General features: G+C 47.9%; 1 protein-coding gene across 4 annotated transcripts in view; it reads left to right on the top strand.

Moving 5' to 3' along the window:
* The window catches only part of ADGRD2 (adhesion G protein-coupled receptor D2), a 60312-nt gene extending 38967 nt beyond the window's left edge, over nt 1-21345 (top strand). For all 4 annotated transcript variants that reach the window (XM_043530693.1, XM_043530697.1, XM_043530694.1 and 1 more), the window contains 6 exons: nt 9602-9643; nt 9866-9919; nt 10849-10993; nt 13217-13275; nt 16907-16937; nt 17784-21345. In XM_043530693.1, the coding sequence (XP_043386628.1) occupies nt 9602-9643; nt 9866-9919; nt 10849-10993; nt 13217-13275; nt 16907-16937; nt 17784-17809 (357 nt within the window). In that variant the 3' untranslated portion in view covers nt 17810-21345. The remainder of the gene's footprint in view (nt 1-9601; nt 9644-9865; nt 9920-10848; nt 10994-13216; nt 13276-16906; nt 16938-17783) is intronic.
* Nucleotides 21346-23299: the final 1954 nt, after the last annotated feature.

Genomic DNA, 23299 nt, shown 5'->3' on the forward strand with positions numbered 1-23299 from the left:
CAAAACATTTCATTGAGAAAATGTCCAAACACAACGTTTTGATTTGTTTAAAAGAATTCTTATGGGTTTTTTTACTGAAAGAATTTGGCAAAATCGACAGAAATTAGTGAAATGTTTTGATTTCACAGAATCTGCATTTTTTGCCCAAGCAGGTTTTGATGAATAATGTCACCCAGCTCTAATAATAACAATGAAATGGCCCCAGATGGCAGTTCCCATCCTTCTGCACTTCACATTCATGTATGCACTTGACAAACTCCTTCACGAACGCTCTGTGATGACTCCAAAATCAGAGGCACTGGAAATGAAGAGAGCAGCCTGGCTGACTCCTGTATCGTGCATCCAAAATTTGGATGACTGAGATTCAAAGGCTTTCAGTGTCTATTTAATTTTTTCCTGCTGTAAAACAGAAAATGGTCCTGATGGCATCTTTGTGATGTGGGGTGGGAGAGGCCTGTGGCCCCCAACTCTGGCATATTTGGCAGGTTTCACTTCAATAATGACTCCAAGTTTCCAGTAGCAGAAATGAAGCCATTATTGCCACGTGCGCAAGATGGATAGTTGCTTGAATGAATTTTCTGCCTGTTGCTGGAGCTTGTCCAGCTGTGAGGTGCTGCTAACGCACATCCGTTTGCTGTCAGATGGTGAAGGCCCAAGGCCAGCCAAAGGCCACCTCTCCATGTTTCTGCTATTAAGGATGTCGGGAGGTTGACAGGAGGCCTGTCGACTGTAATTAAATATAGTGTCAATGCTTTTTGTCTCCTTCCAACCTCACTCCTGTAAAGGTGTAGCTCGGAGATGGGCAGAGAACAGCACCAGCACTCTTTAAATCCACATTAGATGTAAGATTAAAACAAACCTATTTCCCAACTGGGACAAAACCCTTCAGAACGGTCAGAATTAAAGAGTATGGTCTTTGTGTAAGTAAATGGAGGGAAGCAGATTAAAACATGGAGTCCCGCTTCTGGTCCCATGCTGAGCCCCAGAGTCCTGCTGTCCTTCCCAGCTGTGTGCATTTTAACTTCTTCCAACACCCTGTCCTGGGCCTGCACTATGGAAGAGCTTGTGGTAATTTTCTGTTCATTCCTGAATGCCAGTGTGGGGAATCTCACTTTGTCCTGCCTGCCTCCCCCCAGCCTTGTTCTGTGGATAGCATTTCCCCTGCTCCTCCCCCAAGTTCCTTGTTGTGTCTCTGCGGGCACAGGGGGTGAGGGTTCCGCTCTTGTGTTCATTTAGCTCTCATGGACGTGGCCTGATCTGACAGCCCTCGGGGCTGCCCTCCTCTATTTATCCCCAGGACTTGCAGCACCCGCTTTCTCATTGTGCACTGCTAATGTGCCTCATCCCTGGCTGGAAGGGGTCACCCCGCTGGTGCCAGGGGAGTTTGCTTTCCGTGGCCTATTCAGCCTTTGGCTTCTCTGGTTACACCAGAAACAGGGTTGCCTAGCCGTGGCTGTTGTGTCATGCACACCGGGAACTGGTCTGCCATCCTCATTTCACACTAGCCACTGTGCTGTAGTCCACTGTTGTGAGCCACAGTTAGGTCACAATTTTCAAGTGACAGCAGAGAGTTCAGGGATGAAGGGGATGATCCCTACATTTTGAAATGCCATCCTCAGGATGACACATTTCTTGAGAGTTCATCTATCATGAATCACATTAAACTCAGCTGCTGAAGTGAGATGGAAGCTGAGTGCTGCACTGAATGGTGTTTGAAGGGGCAAGATTCATATTAGTTCAGAGCTACTTTTTTCTCTCCAGTCTCCATTCAAGCTGCTGCTTCTTTTTTCCCCTTTCTTTCTTTGTCTTCTTCTTAAAAAACCATCTTTGTAATCACTTTGTCATAAATCACAGCAGAGGCGCCCTTGCTTGCAGTACAGTCAAACAGTGGGGCCAGGAGAGTTTAGCTCATGAATATATTGTCTTTGTTTGCCTTCTCCCCTATGCCAAGTAAGGTCATTCTAATTAGAAGATTACCCAGGAGGAGGAGTTGGGATCCTGACCAGAAGGCTACAGAGTAAAGGGGAAGCAGAGATAACAACATCACTTTTCAATCTCTCTGCTGCTTGGCCTATTCAAAAAGATTTTTTCAGCAGATCACCTTTGACTTGCGTTTAAAGTGCATTTGTTTATTCACGTAGCAATGTGGTAGCAGACAACTTTTTGTTGTTGTTGACTTGTGTTCTGTTTGTCTGTGGAAATTCAGATCTGTCTTCAAGGTTAGTTCACATGTCAATGCCAAATCCAACTAATCATTCTCCTAACCAGTCAGTGGAGGAAGAAAACAAGCCACTGACGAGCAGTGTTACAGGCTGCCATGCTGTGTTAACTGCTGCCCTTGGCGTGTTACTTAGAAGACTGGCTGGCCACCGACAATGGCTTCCATGCTCACTCATGGTTTCAAATATGGTCAGAGATGGTAAATGCCAGAACGGTGGGTAAAGGTGCCTGCCTTATGAGGGAGTGTTTTATATAACACCAAATAGCAGCCTTTGTCTTTATTGACCTAGGAGCCAGGAAGGATAGTCCTGTGGTTGGTCCAGGCCTGGGAGTCATGAGCCGTGGCTTCCATTGACATTACTATCCCAGACTCCTTTTGTGGTGCTGAATAGTCTCTTTACCTTTCTATGCCTCAGTTTCCCCATCCATAAAATAGGGTTAGTAACAATAATACTTCGGTGGGGGTGGGGGGATTGAGGCTAAATTCACTGATGTTGAACACTTTGAGATGCTTGACTGGACAACATGTATTATTACGATGACAGTCTATAAATGCACTAGTAGCGGTGCACGCACAGAGGCATCCCTGAATGTAAAACAATTGTCTCATGCTGCCAGTACTAAACCATCCTTGGAATTTCTAAATGGTAGAGATGATAATTTCCTAACTCAAAAAGTGTTAAATCCAACACAGGGGAGGTCCGTGTTAGACCTCATCTTGACAGAAGAAGAGGAACTGATCATAGAACTAAAAATTAATAGACACTTAGGTACAAGTGATCATGACTTGATCACATTTATAATGTGCAAACAGAATAAAGTCCAGACCAGTGACAGATATACTTGGTGCTTTAAAAAGGCCAATTTCACAAAGCTAAAAGCAATTATGAGCTAAATCAGCTCCAAGGAAGAATTTAATCAGAAAAATATGAATAATAATTGGGAATTGTTTAAGAACACTTTACTAGATGCCCAAAAAGCCACAATCCCCCACAACTGAGGAAGAAGGCTGTATGGATTTAAAAAAAGACGTAAATTAGAGGGGAGGTGAAAGCAGCTATAAAAATAGAAACATAATATATAATGAATGAAAGAAAAGGGCAGATGACCATTTTTAATATAAATCAGAAGCTAGGAATTATAGAAAATTGATAAGGGAAGCAAAGGGACACAAGGAGAAATCTATGACCAGCAGAGTTAAAGCGAATAAGGAATTTTTAAAGTATCTTAGGAAAAAAAGAATCCTAACAATGGTATTAGTCCATTACTAGATGGAAAAGATAGAGTTATCTATAATAATGCAAAAAAGGCAGAAGTGTTCAATAAATATTTCTGTTCTTTATTTGGGGAAAAAACAAATGATGTAGTCACATCATATGATAACACTGTTTCCATTCCAATAGTATCTGAGGAGGATGTTAAACAGCCATGACTGAAGTTAGACATTTTAAAATCTGTATGTCTGGATTACTTGGATCTAGGAGTTTTAAAAGAGCTGGCTAAGGCACTCGCTGGACTGTTAATGCTGATTTTTCAGTAAGTTTTGGAACACTGGGGAAGTTCCACAAGACCTGAAGAAAGCTAATGTTGTAGTAATTTTTAAAAAGGATAAACAGGATGACCTGGGTATTTACAGTCCTGTCAGTCTGACATTGATCCCAGGCAAGGTAGTGGAGTGGCTGATATGTGGCTCAATTAATAAAGAATTAAAAGAGGGTATATAATTAATGGCTTTATGGAAAATAGATCCTGTCAAATTAACTTGATATCTTTTTTTGATGAGATTACAAGTTTGGCTGTTAACGGTAAGAGAGCTGATGAAATATTTTTAGACTTCTATACGGCATTTGACTTGGTACCATGCTGACACTTTGATTAAAAAACTAGAATGATATGAAATTGACATGGCACTCATTAAATGGATTTAAAAACTGGCTAACTAATAGCTCTCAAAATGTAATTGTAAATCATCATTGTTTGGGTGTGTTTCTAGTCGGGTCCCACAGGCTCTTGGTCCTGTGCTATTTAACATTTTTATCAAGGCCCTGGAAGAAAACATAAAATCATCACCAATAAAGTTAGCAGGTGACATAAAAAAGGGGAGTGGAAAATAATGAAGAGGACAGGTCACTGATACAGAGCAGTCTGGATCGCTTGTTAAGCTGGTCACAAGCAAACAGTCATAGAATCATAGAAGATTAGGGTTGGAAGAGACCTCAAGTGATCATCTAGTTCAACCCCCTGCTCAAAGCAGGACCAATGCCAACAAAATCATCCCAGCCAGGGCTTTGTCAAGCTGGGCCTTACTGTGTGTTTTAATAAAGCCAATATAAAGTTATACAACCAGGAACAAAGAATGCAGGCCAGACTTACAAGATGAGTGACTCTAGCCGGGAAGCAGTGACTCTGAAAAAGACTTTGGGGTTATGGTGAATAATCAGCTGAATGTGAGCTCCCAGTGTGACTCAGTGATCAAAAGGACTAATTCAGTCCTTGGATGTACAAACAGGGGAATCTCAAGTAGGAGTAAGGAGGTTATATTACCTCTGTATTTGGCACTGATGTGATAGAATCCTGTGTCCTGTTCTGGTGTCCACAATTCAAGCAGGATGGTGATACATTGGAGAGGGTTCAGAGAAGAGCCATGAGAATGATTAAAGGATTAGGAAACGTGAGCATTATCTATTTAGCTTAACAAAGAGAAGGTCAAAAGGTGACTTGACTACAGTGTAAAACCGGGGTGGCCAAACTGTGGCTCGCAAGCCACATGCGGCTCTTTTACCGTTAAAGTGCAACTCACCCTGCCCCTCTGCCCCCTCCCCCCGTCCCTCCATTCTCCACCTACCAGACTTGCAGGGGGACCTCTGCCTTGTAGTGGGGAGCTGGGGTAGGAGCTTCTGGCAGGTTTAGGGGTTAAAACTAGAGCTGGGCAAAACATTTTATACAAATCATTTTTTCACTGATAAATGCAGGTTCAGATTGGCCGAAACCATTTACAAATTTGGATCAACATCAGCGAACTGTTTTGGTCAAACAACCAAACACAAAGTCCGAAATGTGGGAACGGTTCATTTTGGCATTTCCAAAACAAAATATTTCACCTTTTAGTTTTGGAAAGATGTTTAATTTTGGAATTTCACTAAGTTTTATTTAGTACTTTTAAAAAGTTTTAAAAACCTCAAAAACTAAACTAAATGTGTGTTTCAGAATGAAATGAACTTTTTTTTTTTAACTTTCATTCTGCCGAAAATTTTTTAAAAAAAATTGGTTTGGGTCGACCTGAGGGAAATTTTTAAAAATGTTTTGGTCCAGCTACCAAACTGAAAACCCCTCTAGCAAGTGGTCTACCTCAGCCTCCTAACCAGGGGGTCTTTTTTTTAACAGTGCGTCTAGGCAAAGATGTGCAGGGTCTCTGGCCTCTTAAAAATCATGGGGCACTTTCAGAACAGCCCACTCTTCTCTTCCCAGCTCCCCGCCCAAATGGCATCCTGCAGAATTTATCACCCAAGACTCACTCCTTTGCCTCCCCCTCCCATCACAGCCAACCAAATACGTTATGAAATCTGGGTTTGAGCTTGACTTGCTGTGGTCCTGGGGTGATATGCTGATACTTGAGTCCTCTCTCTGTGCTGTGTGGGGGAGGAGATGGGAGGAGAGAGTCTCTGAAACCAGTTGTGTGCTATGTGCCATAACGCACGCCCAGTGGTTCTCGCTTTGCATGAGTTCACGTGGCATATGGCTGAGCGAGGGGAGGGGAGAGTCGTCTGGTGGCTGGGACAGCAAACAGGACGTCAGCACTCCTGGGTTCTACTCCTGACTCGCTCGCTCTGTGCTCTGAGCACGTCACTTACCCCTCTGCATGTCAGTCTCCACGTCTCTAAAGTAGGGACCTTCCTGCCAGCAGTATTGGGAGTGTTGAGCTGTGCTTGAAATCTGCGTACGGCAGCTGCTACAGAAGGCCAAAATCTCCTTTGACGTCTGGTGACTAACTGTACTTGGTTTAAGTGCTACCCCCATTTTACAGACAGGGACGTCAAGACAAAGTGAAGGGACTTGCCCAAGGCAGTGGCAGCAGGAAGAGTAGAACACAGACCTCCCGATTGTCAGTCCGGTGCCCTCACCGTATAGCGGCGGCTTCCTCAGTAATGTGGGCAATCCTGCTAGAGCCCGGCGTGGCCGTGCAGGGTGTGACTAAGACACGCAATACGTTAGGACCGAGTGACTAAACTGATCCCGTTTGTAAAGAAGCTGGGAGTGATCGTTCCTGCCCCCGGGAGATGGACCGCAGGCTGCGTCTCAGCAGCAGGCGCAGATGGAGGAATCGAGCAGTCTGGTCCCGCTCGGCTGGGTAACGGGTGATGCTGGCTCCTCTGGGCCAAGACCCACACTGTCTGGTTTTGGGCTTTGCCACTTTGGCCACCTGGCCAGGCTGTCGAGCCAAGAGATGTACTGGGCGCGAGACTCATCACTGCTGGGATGTCCTCTTCATCACGTTTCCCACAGCTTGTGTGCGGATCCACTTAAATTTCATGCTGCACAGATTTATTTTCACTGAACTCTGTGTGGTAGGCCGTCCTATCGAGTTATTTTTTACACTTCACATTTTAAAGAGCCTGACTTTTTAACCAATAGATCTTTGGGTTTCTGGAATTAGATTGTGTGCTCTCTGTGGCTGTCGTGTCCTGGATAGCGCCAGGCACATCGCCAGGCCTAACAAACAATTACTAACACTCATTCTGCAGCGGGGAGTGTTTGTTCTCATAATAGTCCCCTGGGTAGAATAGCGCACAGGGCGTGACCTTATCCCCTCACTTCCTAGCACTTGCAGGGGGCTTTTCAGAAGTGCTCACCTTGTTCCACCAGTGCTCGGTGGCAGCATAGTTAGATAAGTGGAGAGTGCTTTTAAAAATCCCACCTGTAGGACACATGTCATCTGCAGAGTTTTGGGGTGAAATCCTGGCTCCGTTACAGCCATTGCCAGTGACTTCGGTTGAGCCAGGATTTCACCCCAAATGTTCTGCAAAGATGGGTAAGCGTCACTATCCCCATTTTTACAGATGGGGAAACTGAGGCATTGAGTGGTGAAGGCCAAGGTCCCACAGCAGGTCGGTGGCAGTACTGGGAATAGAGTCCAGCTCTCCTAACTCTCACTGTCCTACCCTAGACCATTGTGACCTGCTCACCATTGAAGTTTGAGGCTTTAGTGATTGTCTTCTCACTATTGAGTATTTCTGTTGTGGTTGTGCCAGTCAGGAGTCAGGGCCGCATTGTGCAAGGCGCTGCACACACCGATCATGAAAAGACAACTATGTTTGCAAAGTGCTTTGAGCATCTGCAAAGTGGCCTCTGGGACTGGATTTGTGATTTATTTTGTGCCAGTTTAACACTCTTCCATATTTTATCCACATTCAGTCTCTCTGCAGCTGGGCCTTCTTTCTCCTGGGCTCCCCTCCCAGCCGACATCACCACCTCTCCTCCCAGTTCTATACAAAAGGATTATTTCAAGGAAGACCTGTCTTGGCAGCCGTACCAGAAATCTGGTCTGTAGGAGTGACCAACTCTGCTGTTTGAAGGACAGGTCATGGCACCATGCCAGGATATTGCTACCACTGCGCTTGCCAAGAGTTTTCAGATGAAGAGCGAGGCTCATTGAAGACAAGATGAATTACTTTTCTTACTGCTGCTGATTTATCTAGCTGCGATAACAAACACTCTGCAGATATCACATAAATCTGGTGGGCCAGATCGGACTGCCTTTATGGACAAACTCTTTTGTGTAAAGCTGTAATTAGTCCCTGGTGCGTAGCCCAGTTTTGACCCCTAGGTGGTGCTCTTTCTAGGCCTGTGTCTTGGTACAGCTGTTTCTCTACTGGACAGCAGGCTGGGGATGAGGTTCTGACGGGTGCTCTGGATTTTGGAGTCACTGGTGGTGGCTGAGCGTCTGTGGAGCTGACAGCATGAGGTCCGTACTCCAATCTCTAGCCCTCTCTGAGTGGGGAGGGAGGACAAGCGTGGTGGGTTTGGGTTTCAGAATACTGCCTTGGTAGGAAGGTTTGGATCTGCCTCGCATTTTACCTTGAATCTCCCTGGCACGGGCTGTAATACTGACATGGCTCAGTGGGGATCAAGTCCAGCACCTCTTACCCTTGACGCATGAGCCACTGCTGCGTGAGCGAAAAGACAGAGCTGTGTTAGCCTTGGCTGTGCACTCCTCACACTCTTGATAGTCTGGCCACCACTAGAGGAGGACAGAGGACCCCCTCCCCCCCGCAGCAGCCCCTGGCTCATCTGGCGATCACTCAGCTGCCATGGTCTGTCACCAATAGACTATCACACTGGAAAGGAAAAGGCCCCATCGCCTTGCTCTGCTCTGCCCACCCAAAGGCTGCATCGATCTGGGCTCACTCCGGGGCTACTTCAGTTGTCAGGAAGGGATGGCTAGTTCCTGAATTTCACTCGTTCCCACACAGGGGTTGTCTCCCCGCGTTTATGTTTTTGACGGGGGGGGGGGGGGGAGCTCCACCTAGTAATTTCTGGAGGGATTTTCCCGTTCACCACTTTATGAAGCGGGGAACCCTGGGCTTGGGAATGGTAGGGAGGCCTGATGGAGTTAGTGGGTTGACAGCTGCAATTGCTCTTCAGCTCCATCCAGCTCCATCACAGAGCAATAGAGCAGCCCCTGGGCACGGAAGGCCCTAGGTGCTCATTTGCCTGCCTGCCAGCCAGGGGCTGTGCCTACATCCCTGCAAAACTGAGTGTGTGTGGATGCTGCAATGGTAGCAGAAGGAAGGGGTGGGGAGGAATGAAAAGACTCTTTCTCCTTTTAACCGCTCTTGAATGAAGTCATCTGAGTTCTGTCTCTTATTGCCATGGATCACATTTATTAACGTAGTGCTGGGGACCCACCAAACACGGGGCCCCCCTTGTGCTAGGGTCTGTCCACCCTCACAGTAGCAGCCAGTGTGTATAGGGATCGTTCGTATTGAGAGTCCATTCCCATAGTTCTCTTCCACTTCTTGAAGGGGACGTGTTAGAAGATGGAGATTGCAGAGACAAACCTGACGGGGGTCGTCTGTGTCACAATCAGAGCAAGGGAGTGGAACAACCGTTGAGAAGTAGAGTTTGAGGTTTGGGGTGGAATCAGTTTGGAGATCCAGCCGGCTGTGAGCAGAGCACAATACTGGCTTGGAGATGAACCCTAGCAGGTCTGAGTGCTGAGATTTCTGAAGCTTGTATGTTCCGTGGCATCACATAACAGAACAATAACAATACCCCTGCGCTAGGTGCCGTCCGGGCACCCAGTAGCAGTGTCTTACTTCCCGTTTCAAAATGGTCAGTCTATTGCAAGCCCGTAATATTTTGTATTTTCTCTCATTTTTAGGGCTTGTACATCTTCCTGGTCTATGCAATCTATAACAGTGAGGTAAGAGGAAGCTCTCACTGGGTTTTGATCCATATTCGGAACAGTCCTATATTAGAAATGAAACTGGTAACCAGAATCTTATCAAATGCAAAGGTTAATATTCTGTCCTGGCCCTTTGCTCCTGCAACAGCTGTTGCTTTTGCCCCCTTGACTTGTCCAGAGGATGTTGTTGTTTTATCGGAACAGCACTGGCCCTGTCTCATGACCCTGCTCAACTTTCAGGTGAGGAACGCCATACAGAGGATGAAGGAGAAGAAGAAAGCGCTCTCGTTCACAGTAAGTGTGAGGCAGAGATGCTGCTCCGGTTTCATTAAACACGAGCTGGTTTCAGAGGATGGTTTTTGTTTTTTTTTTTCATTTTTCACAATGGTGGATTTCTAGGAAACCCAGTTTGTGTCCCCTCCCCCAAATCTACAGCATAGAATCTAGTGGGCATCCCTCACTATCAACTGGGATTATCAACCCCCTCTGATAGCCATGTAGCCTATAGGGCGTGCTGATTTCTTCTTCGCAGCTGGCCAAACCTTCTCAGCCCTCCACAGTCGCTCCAGGGATTTCAGACTAAACTCTAAAGAAAGGCTCAAACGCTGAAATTTCCCATCATGCCTCATCTGTGGATTGTTGTGTGTGTGAGTTGGGCGTGGATCCATTTTTGATCCACAAAACAGGGCGGCTTGAGTTACACATCACAGGTTTGTGGGATGTGACTGACTCCAAGGCCAGGCAAAAGGCCTCTCCCCTTGCTCTGGTTGATGTGAGACTTTGATCTTTAAATCACGGGGTTATCACATTCCACAGTACCCCTTTAAATCCAGGTTTGTAGCCAAAGTCTGCTCTCCGGGGTACATTTGGGCTCTCCCTGATTCCCTCAGGGCATGCATTGTAGGACAAAACTTGGCCCTGGGAATGTCTTTTGAATGGACCTGGCATATTCAGGAACCTGGAGTCGGGGGACATCATTTTCCTCCTGAACAGTACTGGGGAGGGTGGAGGAGAACATGCCACTGGTTTACAGTTTGGGCGGTTGCTGCAGACCTCCCTGGAGAATCCACACGGACTGAAGAGTGGCCTTATCGGCAAGGAGGTGATAGTTAAGAAAACAGCTGCAGCAGATTTTTAAAATGATGCATGGTATCAAAATCCTTTAAAGGCGGATGTGTCGCGGATTCCTGAGGGTTGTGTCCTGCTTCTCTGTCATTTTGCAGAACTGTTCTCATCCGATCAATTATCTGTCAAGTCCAAGAAATACAGCTTCCTGGGAGACTGGGAAGCCGAGTCCCTCTGCGCCCGAGAGCACCGTGTCCAGCCCTGTGCAGAAGGATCCCCCCCTGAAGAACATTACCAACAAAGGTAAAGAGCCCCTTCTGGGACCTCAGCTTTGTATTCAGGTTGCCAGTGCTGCTGGCACACATTCAGAGCATGGGGGAAGGTAGGCTGACCTTTCCAGAGGGTCCAGTTTTCATGCAATTTCATCCCTTGCATTATTGTTTTGAACCCTCTTAAACACCACAGAGTTAGGAAGTTGGACATGGTTATGAAGTTCCCAATGGTGACTCTAACGTATGAGTGCCAATGTCAGGGCAGGCTGATCCAAACCAGGACACACACCCTGATGGGCTGTGGGGTCTAGACTTAGATTTCACCAACCAGCTGCACCATATGCAAACCCCCCAGGCACTTTAACAGCCCGAACACGGAGTCACAGCCAGTCCCCTGGGGTACTCCAGTCTGTCTTGCCATCCAGGTGAGTGTCTCTCTGGTATTGACGGCCCCATACACCAAGGATAACAGCAATATTCAGGTTACTCCCAATCCCAAAGGACCAGTCGCTTACCCCAGGTCAATTGTACTTTAGGGCTCACACCAAAGACAACGCTTGTAGGCGATCCTATAGCAAACAATATGAAGATTTATTAACTAGGAAAAGGAAAATAGAGAGTTATTTATAAGGTTAAAACAAGTGAATATAGACCACGAATGAGTTACAGCCTTAGGTTTCAAAAGGTAATCTAGGCTTCTGTAATCAGCAAGCTCTATTTGACCTCTAAGGCTAAGCAGCTGGGGATCTCTTGCTTATGTCTAGGAGCACCTTGCTCCCCCAAGCAGCAGAGAGATCCCTAACTCCTTTTGTTTAAGGTTTTTATCCCCCTCCTGCCATGTGCTCTGAGCTGCAAACTCAGCTGTTGGGGGGAGTTCACTTGCATGACTCATCTTCACAGATAAACGACCAGGGTGTGTCCACATATAAACAGTTACAGTGGCACCACTGCGGGGCCTCAGTGAAGACACGACCTACGCTGATGGGAGGGGATCTCCCACTCGTGTTGATACTCCATCTCCTTGAGACACGGTAGCTAGGTTGGCAGGAGAATTCTCCGATCAACATAGCCCCGATAAACATAGCACTGTCTACACTGGGGGTTAGGTTGGTGTAACTGCATAGCTCAAGGGTGTGGATTTTCACACTGCTGAGTGACGTCGTTATACCAACCTCCTTTCCCACTGGAGACCAGGCCTAAGAGTCTTTACCCCTTTTGTTGACATTTTCTTGATCCTGACGTAGGGGGTTTCCACTTGTAAAATCCACCCAGAGCCCGTCTCCTCTCAACGTGTCTCCTCTTTGGGGGGCAGGGGCATAACAATTCCTGCTCTTTGCACTGATTAACATCCCTCTCCTCTATGGCCATTCATACAGTCACAGAAGCTCAAGTGTTACCTTACAATATGGAGCACAGATATCAGAAGTGAGATTAATGCAGGGAGCATCTCACAAGCATTCAACAGACTCTAAACACTTTTTCTTATCATTCTAATACCTCGTCTGTCAATATTGACGGCATCCGTCAGTGTCCATTGAGAGACATGGGCACCTGAGCATGAGCTGGCACCAGGCCTGCCAGCATCATAGTGAACATGAATGTTGTTAGGTTTGTGCTCCTTGGAATGAGAGAGAAACTTTGATGAAAATATAAATACAGCACTGAGGGGCTGTCTGGCTCCCGAAGAAGACAGTGGTAGAAGGCCAATTGACTTCAATGGGATCAGTCCCTATTGTGTATATGGGTCATCCATGCATTCAAGGCGAGCGGATGTGGGGAATCCTCAATCCATAAGACACAGCACCAGGAGTGACCTGAGCCATTTTGCCAGCTAGGGCAGGAAATGTTTTCAGTGTCTCCACCCCCAGTGCCTTGGGGGTGGGAGGGGAGTTGAGGGGCACAGCAGCATGGTGCTCCTGGAAGTTGGTGCCTAGGGCTTCTGCCCCTGCAGCTAGCCCTGAACAGCATGGCCTTCCTTCTAGTCAGAGAAGCATGTTGGTACTTTAACATCGATTTATATGGGGGGGTGGGGGGGAGAGCAGGAAATCGGTGTTAAACTAGAGAAAGAAAAGTTCACAGGCTCAAACCGACTGGCAGCTCTGAAAACTAGCTTGCAATTCTTCAGTCAGCCCGGCTGGGCTCTTTACTTCCTTGGGAGATACTTTGGGGGAATAAATGATAGAGCCCTTTGAAAGGAATGCACATTTCCATTCTCCAGGTGTATCCACATTCATTGTCTCACTTCATACTTTAGGAAACTTTGGTGCTAAAATTCCAATGGGGATTTCCTCAATGATGTCACCAGAGAGACCGGTACGTAATGTCTTGAGTTATTTTCCACCTTTCACATGCAGAATAGATACGTCGCCAGGAGTGCGGGAGTGTTATCTAGTGTTTATAGCAAAGGGCTAGGACTCAGGACTCCTGGGTTCTATTCCCAGCTCTGTCACAGATGTCTTGTCTTATCCTGGGTAAATCACATAATTGTCTGTGGCTCAGCTGCCCCTTTGCTAAGATGGGGTTCATATCAGTTACCTCCTCCCTGGGGGAGTTGTGAAGGTCCATCAGTGGTGGTTGCAAACTTTGTGAGCCATGTTGGTAGCACTGTAGGTATGCGCCTCCTGCTAAGCATTGATTGGGTTGGGAAGCTGAAGGAATTTACCCCGGTAAAAGGACCCTGTAATGAAGTATCTGAAGGCTGCAAATCACTGGCCTATGGAGGGTGGTGCAGCAGGTGTGACAAACAATAATGGGGTGAAATTATGATAAGAAAATGCAGCCTGTTAGACTGAACAGTTTCTTGCCAGGAAGTTGGCCAAGGGAAAGGGGTGGAAACCCCATGGCTCAGGGCACCGCGAACTAGACTGGACAAAAGGCCCTACCAACATACAGAATGGAACAGCCCTGCACTGTCTACTGGGAGCTCAGCAAACAGCCTAACGTCTTCATGTCTAGGGTTCTCAGACAGCCCCAGGAGGGCTCCTCAGGTGAGGGTGAGCTGTGGACTCAGACCTGGTGGGGGGGATCTCACTCTCTGGTGTAAAGTGGCCCATGTAGCCCCTTTACAGACATTGCCATCCTTCATGCTCTATCCCATCGTACTGGGCTTGCTCGAAAGCAATCGGCGCACCTGCCACCCGTGCAAACGAGTAAGGAGGCGTCTGTCTATCCCTGCCCTTGGAAGACAAATAGTAGAAAGAGAATCAACTGTCTGTGTGTTTGGGGGATGTCCAGCTCCTGGATATAAAGGGCCCCTGTCCTGTTAGACCCATTTGTGCTGACTCCTGGACTGCAGCGGGGAGGGAGAGATGGGGGTTGGTTTGACACATGAGCGGTGGGGGAGTCTCTCTGCTGCATGTTGATTCCTAGTTTTGTTGGTAACATTTGTGGTCTCTTTTCGCCATTCTGTATCAGAGGGAATCAACTCCCAGGTCTGTTTATAACAGGGGCATCCATAAAAGCACAAATGGAACTGAGCAATCAGAATGAAAAGACAGAAATGAGGTCATGGCTACAAGCCTCCCCAAAATGAAGCAAGTTAGAAAAGGGCTTGTTGTGTGTTTCAACACCCAAGTTACGTTCTGTGCAAATGGGATATTGTTCAGTTGGCCCATTTCATTTCCCAGCAACTAATCTTCTACCAAGTTCAACAGGCATGCTGTAAAGTGGAGAATAATTTAAATGTGACTATTCTGGTACCACTTCCATTCCCACCACTGAAATGATTATGCACTGTTCTGTGCACTTGATATAGAAGTTAACTATAGTTTCTTCAGAAAAAAACATAATGCTACTTTCATGTGTGGAATTTACCAAAGGGTCTAGATATACACCAAAATTTCTCTCTCTCTCTGTCTCCTTTATTGCTTTTGAAGTGCTATCTTCTTTATCTTACAGATAACATTCTGTTCTATTTCAAGGCAACTTAGTAAAATCAGTATTTATTGTCTCTCATGGTTTATTTTTGTTTAATGTTGCTGTTCTTCCGGGTGATAAATACCTGGCAGGTTTTCCAATAGGTGCTTTTCTGACCCAGGCAGCTGCTGGCTCTGTAAATTAGAACCATTGCTAAGCTACTTGGCACAAAATATGAGACATGAGCTAAAGAGATTAACCAGGAGGCTTGAGTTTTCTAATGCACAGGGCATTAATAGAGGAGCCTGTAGATTTCCTAAATGCCAAGGCCAAAGCACTTCCTAGCTGGTAGACTAGGGGCAAAGATAGAATTAGCTTGATTCCATGCTGGGGTCATCCAGAGCTTCTCTTTTTGTTTGTTACTTAAATATTTTTATTTAAAATGTTTTATTTTCCTTTTCTAAACAATACAAATTCAACAACAATCAAAATACAAAATTCCCTAGTATCCAAGGAGCCAGTGTGGGAGGAAGCAAAGCTGAGCCAGTTTGTTTGTTTAAATATTCGTTTGTCTTCACAAGTGACTTTTTGCAACTCTTTCATGTTCTATCTTCATGAACGTTTGAGCTCCACAAGTGCCTGCTCAGGAAACGTGAATTTTGAAGCTGATATATTCGTTGTAAACATGTTTCGAATGTAAGATTTGTGCGTTGTTGCAGCTTGTGCTGTGTGTGTGTGAATGCACCATGCAATTGACTAGCCTGCGGTGCAGGTTAGTTACATAAGTCACTTGTATTGTTTCAGCTCCCTGACTGAATCCCTTATGTAATTGACAGGCATGAGCTGTGAATTCAGAATGGTATCATTGAACGTAGCCTCGTTCTGATTAAGAAGCCATTTTTTACAATAAATCTGAAAACACTTACAATGACAAAATGCTGTGCTCCGTTAGGAGCAAACATCAGAGTGTTTTCACTGCATTTCATCCACGTTTTATTTGACAAATTTTTTGGTGAAAGGTTTTGGGGTTTTGGCACCGCCAATGTGTTTAAACCCCCTCTAGCCTCATGGTGCCTCATTGTGCCCCTTGGGTGGACTGTGCAAACACTTCAGCTGAACAGCGGTCATCACCATTCACTGTCATCTGGCTGAACAGGGCAGCCAGGACAGGTCCCCACTGGAAGTAAAACTGATGATGATAAGATTAAGAATAGTAGAACCTAGAGGCTGCAGCCGGCCGATACCGTTTTCCTTAAGAAGAGAGCAGGTTGGCCTCCTGTTTTGTATCAAAATATCTGAATGTGAATCCTTCCCACCCTTGTCAGGAGCGCTTAGGGGACAGAAACAGCTCTGCCATTCCTGTCTAAAGTTTATCATTTAAACAAACCTTGTGATTTTTAAGCCAATCTTGTGGTTGTTCGGAGCCTGCCTGATTTGTGAATGCGTGGGGCTGGCGATGCTGGGAAGCCATTGCCAGGATTAGGCCTTAAATTAGTAAATATTTTGTGGAAGAGAGGGTGGAGGAGGTGGCCCCAGGGTGCCTTATGTTGCAGGTGGTCTTTACTAGGGCCTGGCTAGGTCCCATGGCCAGCTCTGGGGGGCCCTAGGCTCCATCCAGTGCAGTCAGAGATGGAAAAGCTGGCTTAGGTCAGCCGGTCTGGTCCCCTCGTGCGTTGGATTGTTCTGTATGTCCTAGCACTGTGCCCAGCCCACTGCCTTGCCCCAAGCATGGATGGGAGCCCCACTTTCAGCAGAGCTTGCTGCCAGTGCAGGTCTCTCATGCCACAGGCCCACTTTTGGGGCGCTCTCCCTAAGCACGCATGCTGGGCACTGGGGAGAACGCCCAGGAGGCACCAGTGGGGGAGTTCACCAAAGCTCCGTGAACATGAGGGGCAGGGTTGTTCCCCGCCTGTGAAGCAGTGGAGCTGCAGGGAGTGATGGGAAAGGAGAGCGCATGCAGCAAAGCCCCTTTTCGTTGCACTGGTGGCAGGGAAAAAGCCCCACTCTGACCTGGGGAATGTGGCTGTGAACAGATGGAAACTCCGTCCTTGAACAAATCTCAGTTAACGAGCATTCTCCCCTCTTTCAGGCTGTAGAGCTGACAGCGTTCAAATCCTCAGGTAACTTCTCCCTCCATCATTTCCTCTTCTCTTTGTGCTTGGGATAAATGTCTTGCTGAGTGTATTAAAAATCATCTTGCACTACCTGTTTCTGCACTGAGGAGGGCTGGCTGCAGAAAGGGGGGATCCATGCACGCAGGCAGAAATATTCTCCTCATTCTGTTTTTAATTACAAAATACGGAGTTTTGTCGAGACTGCAACATTCAAACAATCTCAACTCAAGTGTTTCTTGAAATTTTGGGGGGGGATATTGGAACTGGAAGAGGTTCTGAAAAGGGCAACAAAAATCATTAGGGGTATGGAATAGCTTCTGTATGAGAAGAGATTAATAAGACTGGGACTTTGCAGCTTGGAAAAGAGACGAGTAAAGGGGGATATGATAGAGGTCTATAAAATCATGACTGGTGGGGAGACAGTAAATAAGGAAGTGTTATTTACTCCTTCTCATAACACAAGAACTACGGGTCACCAAATGAAATTAATAGGCAACAGGTTTAAAACAAAAGGAAGTATTTCTTCACACAAGACACAGTCAACCTGTGGAATTCCTTGCCAGAGGATGTTGTGAAGGCCAAGACCCTAACAGGGTTCAAAAAAGAACTAGATAAGTTCATGGAGGATAGGTCCATCAATGGCTATTAGCCAGGATGGGAAGGGGTGGTATCCCTAGCCTCTGTTTGCCAGAAGCTAGGAATGGGCGACGGGATGGGTCACTTGATGACTCCCTGTTCTGTTCATTCCCTCTGGGGCATCTGGCATTGGCCACTATCAGAAGACAGGATACTGGGCTAAATGGACCTTTGGTCTGATCTAGTATGACCGCTCTTATGTTCTTATGTCCACAGAGCACTGTATGGCCCAGCCGCAATGAAATGCCACATTTCAGACTGACCTGGCTCTCAGCTAGGAGACTCCCTTGCTGCACAGGCAGGGCTAGTGCCAAGGAAGCGATGTTAGCTACCCTCGCCCTGTCCTGGGCCTCCTTGCTTGCACAGCGCCATCTCACCCAGCAGCTCGCCATCTTGTGTTCCTTGCATCCTGTTTCACTGCTCTGCAAACCCCACCAATCCCTGCACATACCGGCTGTGCTCGAGACACCCAGAGCCATGCCTTGCTGAGAGCCGTCTTGTGTGCCCATGCCACATCTTGCAATGCCCAGCCCGCCTCCCCATGCTGAGAACCTCTGCGCTCCTGTACGCACACCTTTCTTGCTATCTCCACTACCCCCCTCTATGCTGCACTGTGCCAGTCACCAACCCCTTGTGCCACATGCTCTGGAAGGAGCACAGCCACCGCCTCTAGCCGCTTAGAACAGCGTCATGTGCCAGATGGGCCAGATATTGGAAAGCACCCCGCACCGCACCTGCACCCAGTGCATGGAGCTCTTCCCGTCAAAGCACAACGCCATCTGGCTTTCCTTCCGGGGGGCGGGGGGGGGGGCGGTGCCAGGTGCGGCGGGATCATTGATCGCTTTGCAGGGAGGGGCGGGCAGAGGCACATTGCGCTCTTTGCAGAGACTTGCTGACTTGGGGAATGCTAAAGCCGCCTCCCCACCCCCCAGGGAGGCAGGGCTGTGACTGAAGCTGGGTGACTGGGAGAGAAAATGCTGTGGCCGGCAGGTGAAGTCAGGGAGGGTGTGGGTTGGAAAGGCCGGATTTCCAAAGATAAATGCAATTGCTTAATGTCCTTCTGTTCTGAAATGCCTTGCCTAGCCTGGTGGGGCACATCTTGCCCCTGCGGTGTGGAAACACTTCATGAGAAGGAAAGACCAAGGCCGGACTAGAAATCAGCAGAATTAGAAACTGACTCTGCCCCTAAGCTTTGCCTCCTCACTCTTGGGAGCCCAGAAGGAAAGGTGGGCTAATCCTTCTGTGCTACCTGGGTGTCGCTCCCTGCCTCGGTTTCCCCAGCTGTACAATAGCACTACCCTACCCCCCAGGCATGTTGTGAAGATAAATACGGTAAAGAGGAGGGTGCTCAGATAGTGGGGTGGGGGGCTCTGTAAGTAGCATCAATAGACAGAGAGTGAATTCTCCCCTCTCCAGAGGCCGGTGCTCCCTCCCGCTGCCAAGGGAGGGGTTTCACCTGAGAGCAGAGCTCTGCTCCTGTCCTTTGTCCCTAGCTGGGCCAGTTCCAACTTCCCCTGGCCAGCTCAGCCCACCATTCACTTCAGATTTGCAGGAGTTTCCTGGGCACAACCAAAGGAATCTGCTCAAGGTCACAGCTCCAAGGAGGTGAGGCTTCTGCCTGGTACGGGGCGGGGAGCACTTTGCTGGACAGCTGTTGAAGGCAGATGCCATGCTTAGAAATTCCCACTGCTGTGCCCAGAAGCTGGCCCCCATCGGTTCCCAGGCAGCCGACTCTCTGCCTTGTCAGAAATAAGGCAGGAGACTTTGACTGGATTCTTCCATTATCTTCACCAGTCTCCCACTACTGTGCTCAGCTGACAGAGCAGGTTTGCTGGCTGGGCTGAGTTCAGGGACCCAGCCCGTGCATCCAGGCAATGCAAACCCCTCTCTGCCTCCTGAGTGCATTTTTGAACTGGCTATTGGTGCCAGAGCCCTTTGTTAGCTTTGTGAAAGGAAAATCTGTCACCAGCTGATGCTGGTAGGATCAAAATTCCTGCCCCGAGCTATAGAGAACCTGTGTTTTTTGAGTTCCCAAAGCCAGATGCAGGATTGCCCAAGGGCAAAGATGGCAGCAAAGCACTGAATGCCCCATCCAGATCAGCCCTAATGTGCAGGTAAAGCTAGGGGGTACCTCCCAAACTGAAGGGGTCTGAGGAAAGATTCTTTTCCCAGGGAGCGGAAGTGAGGTGCAGTGGTCGAAGCAGGAGACTTGGCTTCTAGCCCAGACGCTGCCGGTGATTCACCCTGTGACCCAAACATGCCTCATTCTCTTCCCGGCCCCATGTCAGTATGCAGGTGATGACATTTACCTCTCTTGGTAATGGCCTGTGAGAGCTTTGGGTGACAAATGGCTGACACGTGCCCCGTATTATGCGGAGATGAATATCCAGCCAGCCAAGAAGACGAGAACTGATGAGACGTAGATTGCAGACAACAGAACTACTGGGTTGGAGAGGCAGGGGTCTTAGGATCTGGGGGCTTCTCCGCAAGCCCCAGAGGAATGGTAAACTGGAAATTGCAAAGGGTTGGGTAGAAAAGTATAGGGCAGTTCCTAAAATGGCCCGTATGCCAAAGTCCTTTAAGAAGCCAAAGATGCCCATGAGGCTGCTGATTGAATTGCTGTTCTGCAGCAGAAAATGGTAATCACCCTTAGAACTGTGGCTGTTGCATTGGGTTGGCTGGCATAGAATCAAAGAAGCATAAAGCATGGCTTCTTTGTCTTTATAATCACTAATGATTATTAACTAGTAACACTGCCTGGCTGGGGTGCCTGGCACTACCTTCTAGGAGAAGAATCTTAAAGCACGTTACACTGCCGCAGGAGTTAAGGCTCATAGCACCCCAGGGAGGTAAGTCAGGGCTGTTCCCTCTATTTTACAGCTGGGCAAATGGACCGAGACTTTTCATAGATCCCAAGGCCAGAAGGGGCCACTGTGGTCATCTGGTCTGACCTACTGTATGACACAGGCCAGAGAGCTGCCCCAGAATCCTTCCTAGAGCAGATCATTTAGACAACATCCCATCTTGATTTAAAAGTGGTCCGTGATGGAGAATCTACCGTGCCCCTTGGTAAATTGTTCCAGTGGGTAATTACCCTCACTAGGTAAATGACTTGCCCAAGATAACACAATCGGTTAGTGCCAGAGCTGGGCTGTTGCCAGGCCGGTAAGCAGTGCTCCCCACAGTAGAGAACACAGCTGCACGCAGGTAACGCTGACATTTCTTCACCACTGATGGCAGAAGCCCAGAGCCTTGCGCATGTTTAGGCTCCTAACTTCAGTGGTAATCAATGGAGCTGGGGCAGAGTCCAGTCTGTGAATATTACTTACCTGAGCCTTCGGTGAGACTGATCCTTGTCTTGCTGGGCTTGCAGTTTGGCCAAGGCGTGCTGGTCAGCTCAGCGTGTGAGAGAATTCTTTCCCCCCGGTGCATTAGCAAGCCCCACTAATGCACACCTCCGACTGTTCAGATGTGTTTGAGGACTTCTGAAGCCAGCAGTTAGACAAAAGGAGGGCTTTGTGATGCCTCTGTCATTGAGGGAGACAAAATGTATCAGAGTAAAATAAATATTTCCTTTCTGGTTTAAATATTCAGTGAACACAAAAGCCTCTGCACAATGTACTTTGTGTCCTAAGATAATTTGTGTCCCTTTCTATCTCACAGTCAAACATGATTCAGTTCTCAAGCGCCCTGATGACAGTTCCTCCAGGAAGATATTGTCCAGTGGGGATTGTTTTGTGCAGTGCTGGTTTTATTCCTCTTAAAGACTATTAAAAGGGGAAACTGACAGAGACTGTGTTAATGAAAGGCACAGTGCCTTCACCACGCCCATCTGCATACATTAACTCCATAGGCTCAGGAACTAAGCACCCCCAAGTTTTATGCGGGGCTCCACTCCCAGCCCTGCGTGCTGGGTCCCGGCCCCGCACCTCCGCTTCAGGCCCCGCACCCAGGGGTCCCGGCTACCACCCTGTGCTCCACTTCTGGCCCTGCATGTGGGCTCCAGGCCCCACGCCTGGGGGTGCAGGCCCTCTGCCTCCACTTCTGGCCCCGCACGTGGCTGAGGGGTCCCGGCTGCCAGCCCTGCTCCCGCCCCCAGCTGTGGCCCCAGCCTTGGCCCCCCCCGAGACACGACCCTGCTCCTGGTCCCAGCTCAGGGGGAGGGGACGGACAGGGTTCAGGGGACTGGCTTTCAGCACCCCCACTATTTAAAATGTTCCAGCACCACTGATTAGCTCAGTTTTAATTTTTTTTATGGCTTCTTTGCCTGGTTCTTCTGAGAACTCTTTAGACTAGATTCAGGGTATTGGCAGCTATTGCCAATACTACGGGGATTGGGACTGTAGACATGGCTGGGATGGATGGATAGGTGGATGTTGTTTTTGCACTGTTAAATCCAATGAAGCTTTTCTGGGATGTGGTTACATAAGAGTCACTGTGATGGCTGTAAAAGTTGGCCTGGGGCACACCTTGCATTGGCGGGACTCCAGCAGCTGTTGGTCTCCGGATGACGTTTCCTCTCCATGGGGAGGAAGTTGTGCAGGGTACGTTGAACCTTTTATTTTAAAAAAGGTGTCACCTGAAAATGTCACAATTTCCCCACATCTCGGGGCAGAAATAATCAACCATGGGGCACATCAAATCGTTAACCTGAAGAAGCACATTAGGTAGTAAAACATAAACCTTAAAGTGTGTCAGAATAGAGCAGGATAGTGAGGCACAGGGCACCTGCTGCTCAAATGCTTTCCTGTGGGCCAGTTGTAGCTGCTCTGACTCCCTCCCCATCTAATCCGAGTGCTTCTCCTCCCGGCTCTAATGTAAGGCCACGTCCGCCTGGCGACGCTCTGGGATACTGAGGCGAATCAGCTAAAGGGGTGAAGTCCATGTGCATAAATTAAATCTGGTTAAACCCCAAGTAAAGTGACCGAAAGCCTTGTTTACACTGAAAAGTGTTTTTCTGGTATAGCTAGATCAGTTGAGCTATATAGGGAAACCTCCTAAGGGAGATGCAGCTTAATCGGCAAAAGAGAGCTTTGCTGGGATTGCTAGGGCCCCAAATAGGCTAAGCCATGCCAGCCAAAGACTACGCTGTGGCTTTTTCCAGCATAGCTGTGCTGACTGGAGGTGTATAATTTTTTTTCACTCTCCTACCCAACACAGCTATGCCAGAAAAACTTTCTAATATACCAGTGAACTAAGGCAATTTTACTCCTGTCTTAGCACATCCAGATGGGGTTTGATATGCTTTCGTTTATGTGCATTGGCTTCACGCTCGTTAATTTGCCTTAACCTTCTTGGGTGCCTCTGTGCAGTTCTGGGTAAGTGAGTCTCTGGTCCAGTGCAGCACCACTGTGCAGAAGTCACCACTGCAGCACTTCCAGGGGCAGTGCCCCCAGTGCAGTGAGGGCAGTCAGGGGCATCTTGCACTCTATGGACCCGCTCACTAAATCCCCTTGAGGAAGGAAATGTAGGCGTTCGGGTCACAGAAGCACCTGCAGCAGATCTATAATATGTGCGCTCGCGCTCGCTCACACACTTTCAGACTAACCTGCATATTAACAGTCAAACTAACCCACTAGGCAGGTGCAGCATTTTTTCTGAGGGGAACCCCTGATGCAGCCTCCGCTGCCATGGTGCAAACAGAACTCACTCTTTTGTCAGGCCTGCAAGCTGTACCTGTAAGAGGCATTGCTTGACCCCAGGGAGGAGCAAGTGAGTGAAACCAAACAGCT

This window comes from Chelonia mydas, chromosome 16 (genome assembly GCF_015237465.2).
Source record: "Chelonia mydas isolate rCheMyd1 chromosome 16, rCheMyd1.pri.v2, whole genome shotgun sequence".
NCBI classification, from domain to species: domain Eukaryota; kingdom Metazoa; phylum Chordata; order Testudines; family Cheloniidae; genus Chelonia; species Chelonia mydas.